Below are 11,822 nucleotides of genomic sequence, written 5' to 3' on the forward strand. Positions count from 1 at the left end.
AAAAATGATAATACAACTGAACTATTATACAAAGAATTTCCCAAGGACTGGTAGTACAAATCATGAGTTTTTAAGATTTAGATTTTTACAAGACTGAACTTAAATAATTACAACATATGTTGAAATGTAAATGAACATAACTCGAATCTGATGCTACCAAGGACAAGTGATACTCATAACTGGAATGCAGGTACATCTTCAGATCCAGCTCCCGCCGTACGCAACAACCTCAACATCCAACATCTGCACGCAAGGTGCAGAAGTATAGTATGAGTACAACCGACCCCATGTACTCAATAAATAACAAACCTAACCTTAGGTTGAAAGTAGTGACGAGCTGGGACAATGGTCAGAGTCCAACTCCAATAATCAGTAACAGTTCATAACAATATAATAAAGATGGTATAAGAAATAGCTCAGCTCGTTCACAATTACGAAAAATAGGCATATTTTTCAAGTATAACAGCAAATCTCAAATCTTTCACCGAAAACACCAAAAATATGAGTAAGTTTGAAAACAGTGATTTTTTTCAAAAACTTTCAACAACAATTAAGAAGTCTCATTATCAGATGGCATGAGGAAAGTACATCTCTATGCCTACATGACAATGTGCATGTGAATGTCATAAATGTCACAAAAATGTGTAACATGAGGGAATGCATCTATATGCATGTGTGCCAAGTATACATGTCAATGCAATGCACCACAGTGATGAACTTATATACCCACACTCTCAGAGTACTTAAATCTCAGTGTCTCACACTCTCACTCATCACGCCCAATCACTCAACACACTCGGTCACTCAGCACTGTACGACATCTGCTGCGGTGCACAACCTGATCCCATCATGAATCAATAGAACCCGCACTCACTGTGGGTGTGCAGACTCCGGAGGGGCCAATCCAGCCCAAACGATATAATAAGCCAAATCCTGGCATGAATCAATAAAGCCTGATCCGCACAGACAACTCACGTACTGTACGAATAACTCACGTGCCATAGTATCAATATCTGGATCTGCGCGGTCAACTCACGTGCTGCACGGATAACTTACGTGTTATAGTATCATTATCTGGATCCGCACGGATAACTCACGTGCTACAGTATCAATATTTGGATTCGAACGAACAACTCATGTGCTATAATATCAATATTTGGATCCGCACGGACAACTCATGTGCTGCACAGATAACTCACGTGCTATAGTATCAATATCCTCATAATCAGTCCCTCAGCCTCACTCAGTCATCAACCTCTCCAGTCTCTCGGGCTCACAATGTCATGAAAAATCAGCCCAAAATGATGATGAGATGTATCAATAAATTGTATCAGAGACTGATATATGATATGCAAAGGAATGCGTATGACTGAGTACGTAATTGCAATGTAAACAAATAACTCAACAACATAAATGACCTCACTGGCCCCCCAACAAGATAAGCATATAGCCTAGACATGATTTCTAGCATTAATTACAGCTCGAGTGCCCTAACACATAGAGTTCAGTAAAAATATTCTGATAAGATAGCTACACAGTTCCATGGAATCGAGTAAATCACAATTCACACAGTGCACGCCCACACGCCCATCACCTAGCATGCGCGTCACCTCGACATCAATCACATAACACGTAATTCGAGATTTTATACCCTCAGCACCAAGTTTAGAAGTGTTACTTATCTCGAACAAGCAGGTGCGCCTCTTCCTACACATCTGTGATGATCCCCAGCCAAGCCTTCCTTCGCTTCTGCGACCAACTGTCCGCATCTGCGTCCCATTCTACCCTAGATGCGGAAACACCAGAATCAGCAGCCTTAGCCAAATGCAACATGTGACGAAATGGTCCGAACCTCATTAGAAACTCTCCCGAGCCCCTCAGGACCCCGTCCGAATATACCAACAAGTACCATGACATAACACGGACCTACTCGAGGCCTCAAATCACGTATAACAACATTGAAATAACGAATCGCACCTCAAATCAAAAGTAATGAACTTAGAACTTTTAACTTCCAAAACTCGCGTCGAAACATATCCAATCAACTCGGAATGAACTCAAATTTTGCACACAAGTCCCAAATGATATAACGAAACTATTTCAATTCCCGGAACCACAATCAAAATCCGATATCTACAAAGTCAACTCTCGGTCAAACTTATGAACTTTCCAATCCTTCAAATTTCTAAATTTTCGCCAATTAGTGCCGAATCCTTCTAAAAATATTTAAATGCAAATTCGGGCATACGTTTGAGTCTAAAATTACCATCCGGACCTAACAGAACAATCAAAACTTCATTTCGAGGTCAAATTTATAAAAGTCAAACTTAACCACCTCTTCCAACTTAAAGCTTCAATCATGAAATTTATTCTTCCAAATCGATTCCGAATAACATGAACACCAAAATCGAAGATTCACACAAGTCATAATACATCATATGGAGCTACTCATGCCTTCAAACTACCGAGCAAAGTGCAAATTCTCGAAACGACTGGTCGGGTTATTATACGTACACATAATCAGTGTAAATAAAATCTGCGAGAATAAAATACGTTAATTGTATAAATATTAGTTTTATTTTGTCAATATGTAAAATTTAAATTCTTATCAATTACTCCCTATGTTTCTTATATGTGACATATTTTCTTTTTAATCAATTTTAAAAAAAAATTATTTGAAAACTTTTTATAGTATCTTTATTTGATTTTAACAATGACCCATAGAGATCCACTTGTTATAAAATTTCAATCTTTTATATTAGGAGAGTGCATATATTATTTAGGAAAAATATATAAGTTGCATCCAATAGTTGCCCAAAAAATTCACTTACTGTATGTGGTAAAATTGGTTAGTAACAGTTGAACGAATGAGAAGGTGACACGTGGAGCTAAAGACAGGTAAGATGTGAGTCAGCAAGTAGTTGATACCAGTTGCAAGTATGTAACTAGTGCTGAGTGAATTCCGAAGGCAGGGTAACCGATAACAAGGATTTGAAGGATCGATATCGGATAACATTCAATAAACAACCGTTATAGAGAATATCTACATTTATAGCCAACCGTTAATGTAGCCATCAATGACGGTTTTATTCTCATTAAAGAGGAGCTTGATTTGAGGATCTTGTCTCCCTAAATAAATCTATAAATAGGAGAATTAGTATCTATTGTACGACACGAAACATTCTGTATACAAAAACTTGAATCAACTCTCATTCTATAACATTTTTCTTTTACCTTGTTCTTAATATTGTTCTCATTGTTGCTACCAGAGAAGCTAAATTCATAGCAAGGCTTGTATTTACTTTAAGTTTGTTTTATAATCTTATTTTTGTTACTGTTTATTTCATATTCCTGGGTCAAATTAATTCACGTGTCTATAAACCATGTTACAAATTCAACTGTACCATTTTACGGGTAAGCACATACACGCTTAACCTTTACAAGCTGCCTATTAACATCATATTCTTAATTTTAGTAAAACTAATACCATCCCAAAATATAATGTGGGAAAAAATTTAAATATAAGAGAAAATGAGCTAGACATGTTTGAAGCCTAAAAGATAAATTAAATGTCGCCCATCTTCTTCATTTTTACTTCATTATTTTTACCATCTTTAACAAGCGAGCTCCTCTTTTCATATTCTCGTCTTCAAAATTCGAGTCTGAAATCAAAGTAATGTGCAATTTGAAGCGATAAAAGTAATTTAAAAAAAAAAGGCATTTGTATGGAGAAAGACACAAAGGCAAGACACAAAGGCACATTCTAGTAGTATGGAGCAAGACACAAAGGCATTTGTGCAGAAGTATGATAAATGTCAGCGTCATGCACAGTTAGTGCATCAACCAGCGGAACTTTTGTATTTGGTGGTGTCACCTTGGCCATTCATGAAATGGGGGATGGACATAGTCGGTCCTTTATCACAATGACCTAGTAAGGTAAAATTTCTTTTGGTTTTAACTAATTATTTTACTAAATGGGTTAAAGCGGGTGCTTACCAAAAGATCAGAGAACGAGAAGTCGTCGATTTTATATTGGATCATATCGTTTGTCGGTTTGGAATACCAAAAGAAATCACTTGTGACAATGGTCCACAATTTATAGGTTTCAATGTCACAAAGGTTTTGAAAGGATTGAAGATCAAACGAATTACATATTCACCATACCACCCAAGTGCTAACAGACAGGCGGAATCAACGAACAAGGTAATAATCCAAAACCTTAAAAAGAAGTTAGAAGATGCTAAAGGCAAGTTGTTAGATGAGCTATCAGGTGTTTTGTGGACATATCGGACCATGACGAAGTCAAGCATGGGTGAAACACCTTTCTCACTAGTATACGTTTCTGAAGCTTTGATTCCGGTGGAGGTGGGGGAACCGACCCTAAGGTATTCCCGAGAAAATGAGGAGACAAACAATAAAGAATTGTTGGTTAAAATCGATTTGCTTGAAGAGCACCAGAATCTAGCATATGTGAGGATGGTGGTACAAAAGCAAAGAGTGAAAATGTATTACAACCGTAGAGCAAATCTTCAATCCTTCAAAGTTGGGGATTTGGTTTTGAGGAAGGTAACTCAAAGTACTCGAAATGTTAACATCGGGAAGCTGGGATCAACATGGAAAGCACCTTATCGGGTTTCAGCTATAACCGATAAAGGTTCATATCAGTTGGAAAATCAAGATGGGGTTAAATTGTCAAGCAATTGGAACGTGACTCACCTCAAAAGGTATTATTGCTAAAGATTCTTGCTGGTACTGAAAGTATGTGCTGCACACTTTTTTCCTTCGTCTAGTTTTTGTCCTAATTAGATTTTTCTGGCAAGGTTCTTAATGAGGCGCAATGTAAAGCATACTACGAAGAAAGGGTCATCGGCAAAAACAAGACTTCTAGAGTTCGAATTCTCATACTTAGCATCCGAGCACTGGGAGGAAACTATTATATATAACAAAGTCCGAGAACTATTAGAACCAGGAGCAATGTCTTATCAGGACCGGGGACTGCATGATCAGCCCTGTAGAAATAAGTTGTACGAAGTTAGCCACATGTATTGGCAGCTCTATTTACTTAAGAAAAAGAATGTTTATGTTAATTTATATGTACTTTTAAAGATAGAGGGAATAAATAAAAGTCATTTTATTTTCATCTTATATCATGTCTGAATGATAAGTTAATTTATTTTTATTTGAAAGTTAATTAAAACTTCAAATGCTTGTACCGGAATGAATATGAGACGTCCTCTTCAAGAGCACCGTAAACATAAGGGCCCTCTTTTAAGAAACCCTCATAGTCAAAGGGTTGATTCCGAAAGTGTTAATGCCCATAATCAAAAGCTATCAGATCTCAAAAGAATTCCCGAAGCTTTGTCAGTTAAATGAGAAAGAGTATTTTTTACACAATACTTAAGCAAAGAATTTTCTTTCATTAATTAAAATTTCCAACTCAATAAAGAAGTTTTGACATAGTTACAAAAAAGATTATATACATCAATTATCTTTGCTGCCTGAGCACGAAGGGAGGGAAGAGACTTTGTTTTCTTTTTCAGGAGAAGGCTGTTCTACTTCCGGTTCGAGGCCTTTATCCTCTTCATCTTCCTCTTCAGTTCTCGAATACTCAGAGTTAGTATTCAAAGAGTCAGAAGTAGCAGGTCGAGCAGGGAGGTTCTTGAGAACAATTGTCTCCAGTTCACGAGCTTTGGCAATGCATTCAGCAATGTTAGCAATGCCTTCCTTGGCCTCATCCAAAGTCTTTCTCTTGTGTGATATATGGCATAGGTTTTCTTGAAGAGGATAGAATCTTCCTGGTCTTGGAGTTTAGCTCAGAATTTTTCAATCTTGGATAGGATCTTATCATTTTTAGCTTTCATAATATTGATTCTGGAATCAAGCTCGACATTGGTGGTCGCGTGAAGTTGATTCTGCTCCATAATCCTTTTGAGCCTTTCTTCCATTCTTGATCTCTTCACTTCGGCGACACTGACCTCTTTGATTTTGGAGCGTAAATTAGCCTCCAAATTAGTGACTTGATCCATAAAAGTAGACTCACGCTCGGCAGCAGCAATTATGTCATCATGTATTTCTGCCCATTTGGCCTTTGTCTCTTTAAGGTCTTCAACTAATTGAGCGGCGTTTTGGCTATGGGCCATTCTATCTTGCTCAGATTGCTGCAACCCAGCCTTGAGGTCACCTATTTGAGATGTTCTTTCTTCTGAAACAAGGAGGCACTCGGCAAGATGACTCCATTCACCTTAGAGTTAATCTCGGTTTGTAGTGACTGCATGTTTATTTAAAATTAACCTTTGCAGGCCTTCGAAAGAAAGAAGGTTGGCATGGGGAGATTAAAGTTAAGGTTATTAATTAAAAATATAATAAATGTAAAGGGATAAAAGATGATTAGATTGTTACCTGCAGCGAGCAGTGCATGCTGTTGTTTAACAGACACTCCTCGGAAAGAGAGTCCATTTTTCTTCAATCTTTTTCCGTGTACAGTGGCTTTAGATAATTTGCAAGCTCCATCGGCTTGGAAAGTACATGACACTCATTCAAAATAGAAATGATGACACTTCATTTTCCATTAGGGTTTTGAGTGGGTACGAACAAGTGTTTCCCAAATTTCCATGGTCGGGTGACCGTGGAGAAGGAATATCTTTCATATGTTTGGATGGCGCCGATAGAGAGGTAGTAGCTGGTGTAAAAGGAGATGTGGTTGTGGTCAGCTCAGAAGATGATGAAGGTGGAAGGTTAGGGGTTGGACTCTTTTGAACGAAGGTGTCAACAGGAGCCCGAAAACGGGAATCAACATTTTCAACCAAATCCATTTTCGTAAAGAGTCTCTGAATTTCCCCCGGTGGTGGTGTTGGAAGCTCTCCCGGCTGAGCATCTGGTTGAGATGATGAAGATATTTTTCTTCTATGAAGAGGAGCCACTTCATCATCGGTTTCTTCATCATCAAGGACTATTGTGGCCGGTCCGGTTGGTGTATCTTTCACATTCTTCTCCTGAGTCCTAGCCGAGGAGGTACATTTCCTCATTGTTTTCTTATTTGTTTTCTTATTTTTTGACTGGGGACTCCGTGAGAAGGCACCTTCACCATAAGTGAGAGTAGATTCACGAGCTCTCCTCCGGTTAAGGGTATTTTGCAGTACCCGTTGAGCTTCCTCCAGGTCATCGAGGGGCAAACAACAGATCCCTTCGGAAGTCCTGTGTGATACAAAAAGATAGTTAATAAATTATTTCTATGTTATGTTGAAAGATTGAAATAAAGGAGGAGGAACTTTTGTTTATCATAATTTTTGGCTTTCCACTGATATTTTAGGCCCATTATTTTCCACCTTTGGGACTCCAGTGTAGTGATACCCAAAATGTTTTGTACCCACTAGTCCAGGTTCTGAACCCATGGTGGTTTCCAATGAGTAGGTGGAATAAGAAAAATAGAAAGTCAACAAAGAAGGAAAGTCCGTTTAAACATGGAAAGGAAAATATATCTGAAGACTTACGAAGAAGATTCCATGATTCAGGAAAAACAGGTATTGTGGTCGAGAAGATGTCCCTGGTAGCAATGACAACGAACCGTTCTATCCATCCACAGTCGTTGTCATCGTCAACGCTAGTAAGGAGGGCATGATGACCGTATTTTCCAAGTTTTAGCACACCCCCACGGAAGATCTTTAGAGAGTAAAGATTCATCATGTGTGAAAGAGTTAGGGTTTCCCATGTCTTAGAGCACAATTGGCGGAGGCAAGCCACCGTACGCCATACTGATGGGCCTGCTTGTGCCAAACAGATTTGGTACCGGTAGAAAAATTTCAAAATTATTGGGTCGATCCTTTACCCACTCCTAAAGTGAAAGGGTATGTACAAACATACATGAATCCTGATTTAGAGAAAGTAACTCTTTTTACTTCACTAAGGGCAAAGATTTCGATGTTTTTCCATTCACAATCTTCTTTAACAACAGGGATGCTAAAAAGACGAATAGAAGAAGGATACCTACCAACAGGCCAGTGTATGTCACTTTTTGGGATTAATGTGATCTTTTTGTTCTTGAAGGTCAGATTTGGTGTTAAGTTGTAGGGTTATTCCAGAGTTCACGGTAGGAGGTTCAGATTCGACATCAGCCTCATTTGTTTTGTTCTTCTTTGGGCGTCCACCGAAGAGAAGGCCAGAGTTTCCGAGGACAGTAGTGTTAGAATACATGATGGTAAGAATTGAATTAAGGAGGAGAGTTCTAAGGTAAATTGGACAAGAAGAAGGAGTTGTAAAAGTATAAAGTAAAAATGATGAATAGTGGAGCAGTTTATAGACGGCAAAAATCGGGGTCAGGATTACCTCAAAAACTAGAAAAACTACTTGCCAAATCATGGGGTAACACGTGTTTGAGACATTAAATGCGCAAAGGCATGCGTCCTTTCAAGTGTCATAAACTTGCCCGCTAAGGAAAGAGGTTTTATCTACTTTTCAGTAATACTAAAGAATTGTTATCGTAAAGTAGGGGGACTATCTGTATGCGGTAAAATTGATTAGTGACAGTTTGACGAATGAGAAGGTGACATGTGGAGCTGAAGACGTGTAAGATGTGAGTGAGCAAGTAGTTGATACCGGTTGCAAGTCTGTGACCGGTGCCGAGTGAATTCCAAAGGTTGGGTAACCGATAACAAGGATTTGAAGGATCGATATCGTATAACATTCAATGAACAACCGTTATAGAGAATATTTGCATTTATAGCCAACCGTTATGTATCCATCAATGATGATTTTATTCTCATTCAAGAGGAGCTTGATTTGGGGATTTTGTATCCCTAAATAAATTTATAAATAGGAGAATTAGTATCTATTGTACATACAAAACATTCTGTATACAAAAGCTTGAATCATCTCTCATTCTATAATATTATTCTTTTACATTGTTCTTAATATTGTTCTCAATGTTGCTACCGGAGAAGCTAAATTCATAGCAAGGCTTGTATTTCCTTTAAGTTTGTTTTATAATCTTATTTTTGTTACTGTTTATTTCATATTCCTGGGTCAAATTAATTCACGTGTCTATAAACCATGTTACAAATTTAACTGTACCATTATACGGGTAAGCACATACATGCTTAACCTTTACGAGCTACCTATTAACATCATATTCTTAATTTTAGTAAAACTAATACCATCCCAAAATATAATGTGGGAAAAAATTTAAATATAAGAGAAAATGAGCTAGACATGTTTGAAGCCTAAAAGATAAATTAAATGTCGCCCATCTTCTTCATTTTTACTTCATTATTTTTACCATCTTTAACAAGCGAGCTCCTCTTTTCATATTCTCGTCTTCAAAATTCGAGTCTGAAATCAAAGTAATGTGCAATTTGAAGCGATAAAAGTAATTTTAAAAAAAAGTTACAACTACATATAGTGGATGCGGTGTATGCGCTATATGCACCTGAGCTAATTAACAGCCCAACATTAACGTCTGTTAGCCTTTTCCAAGGGCATTTAGCGCATACACCACATACATTATTTGTCTCAATTTTAAATTCCTCATTTTTCTCCTATAGAACGGTCTTCCCCTTTTACAAAAACACATTTTCCGCTATTAAAGGCCCTACAAGGTCCCAAAATACAGTTTAATCTATTTTTTTTATAAAAATAAATACAAGGTTCAAGGTATATTCGAAGTATAGAAGAAGCTCTTTCGATAGCAAGCTTTGTGAGCTTAGCTATGGCTTTGTAATCGATTCTCGGTAACAACAACAACAACAACAACAACAACAACATATCCAGTATAGTCCCACAAGTGAAGTATGGGAGGGTAGTGTATACGCAGACCTTACCCCTACCTGGCAAGGTAGAGAGGTTGTTTCCGATGGACCCCTGGCTCAAGAAAAGGTGAAAATAGAGAAAAGGGAAGAAGATGAAAAAGAAATAGGAAGAAGAAAGAAAGAAGAGGAATACAAAGGACGATAAGGAAAAAGGGACAAAAATACAACAACAACAACAACAACAACATCAACAACAACAAGCAAAAGAAAAAGAAGCATCAAATACTAACAATCAGGAAAAAATGATACACGAAGAGAACGAAACAATAGGCAAATAATAGAGGTCAAAGAATACGAAAAAACAAGAGCGCTACTAAGACTACTAGAAAAGAACGGGGAACTCTCGACAACCTACTAACCTTCTACCCTAATCCTTGACCTCCATACCCTTCTATACTGGGTCATGTTCTCATTGAGCTGAAGTCGCGGCATGTCCTGCCTAATCACCTCTCCCCAATACTTCTTTGGCCTACCTATACCTCTTCTCAGACCTGCTATGGCCAACCTCACACACCTCCTAAAAGGAGCATCTGTACTCCTTCTCTTAACGTGGCCGAACCATCTCAGCCTCAACTCTCGCATCTTGTCCTCCACGGGAGCCACTCCCACTTTATCCCCAATCTTATCTCTCCTGGTTTAACGACCCGATCAGTAGTTTTGTGTAATTGCATCTCGTTTACCCTTTTCATGTTTCACGCATGTGTGTTTATGCTTTTATGACTTGCACGGTTGGTTAGTTTCATTCCGGGAAACTTTCGGGTTGATTTAAACCCTTGATTCTTGACTTAGAAGTCTAAATTTGAAAATATTCATCAAACTTTAACTTCTATAAAAATGACCTCAGAACTGTGTTTTTATGGCTTTGATAGCTTCGTATCGTGATTTCGGACTTAGGCGTATGCCCGGAATTCATTTTGGAAGTCTGTAGGTTGATTTTTTTGATTTGCCAAAATTTGGCAAATTAAAGTTAAAAAGTTTGATCGTAGGTTAACTTTTAGCTATTAAGCTTGGAATTTGATTTGTGGACATGGGAATAGGTATGTTATGGCATTTAGATCCGGTCTGCGAAATTTGGTGTCATTTGGAGTTGATTTGATAGGATTCAGATGTTTAGTTGTAATTCTAGAAGTTCTTGAAAATTTCTTTGAATTTCACGCATTTTAGAGTTCAATTCGTAGTTTTAGATATTTTTTTATCTTTTGATCACGCGAGTGAGTTCGTATGATATTTTTAGACTTGTGTGGATGTTTGATTTGGAGCCCCGAGGACTCGGGTAAGCTTCAGACACTTAGCGGAGAGTTGTTAGAGTTTACGTTGTTGGTTATTTGCACAGGTGCCTCTGATCTTGCATTTACAAGTTTTTGGATCTCAGTTGCGATATTAGGCCAAGTCTGTTGGGTTTGCATTTGCGAACCTAGTGTTGGAATTTGCGATAGGTACCCGGGAGAGAGCTGGTTCGCATTTGCGATCTTCATGGTCGCATCTGCGGAGGTCCAAAGTTCGCAATTGTGAACTTTTCATCGCAATTGCGATGACTGCAGAAATGAAAGGTCTTCGCTTTTGTGAGTGATTCTTCGTATTTTCCACATCTGCGACTAGACAAATAGCCGAGGGACGGGATTTTTGAACTCATTCTTTCATTTTTGAACCCTAGACTCGATACAAGATAATTTGGATAGGGATTTTCACCTACAAACCTTGGGTAAGTGATTCTAATCTGTTTCTAATCATATGTCATCAACATATATTAGATTTTAACATCAAAATCATGATAATCAAAGTGAAAATTGGTGAAACTGTGTCAGGTTTTTAAAAAATAAGAAATTGAGTTTAGAGAGTCGATATGGACTAAGTTTTTGAAACTAATCACATATATGAACTCGTGGGGTCATGGGTAGACAGAATCTACTACAATTGAATTGCCTAGCATTGTTTGATGATATTGAGTCGATTTTGGTTAGATTTGAGCCGTGTGGAGGCGGATTTTAAGGGAAAAGCTATTTTTGAGTGTTTAATTGGCCT

General features: G+C 37.9%; 1 protein-coding gene across 1 annotated transcript; it reads left to right on the top strand.

Annotated features, from left to right (window-relative positions):
- The first annotated feature begins 3,812 nt into the window (after window positions 1-3,812).
- On the top strand, window positions 3,813-4,737 carry LOC138909510 (uncharacterized). The gene is made up of 2 exons (XM_070200714.1): window positions 3,813-3,906; window positions 3,986-4,737. The coding sequence occupies exons 1-2, from the start codon at window positions 3,813-3,815 to the stop codon at window positions 4,735-4,737; spliced, it is 846 nt and encodes a 281-aa protein (XP_070056815.1).
- Window positions 4,738-11,822: the final 7,085 nt, after the last annotated feature.

The sequence above is a fragment of the Nicotiana tomentosiformis genome, chromosome 4 (genome assembly GCF_000390325.3).
Source record: "Nicotiana tomentosiformis chromosome 4, ASM39032v3, whole genome shotgun sequence".
Taxonomy (NCBI): Eukaryota; Viridiplantae; Streptophyta; class Magnoliopsida; order Solanales; family Solanaceae; genus Nicotiana; species Nicotiana tomentosiformis.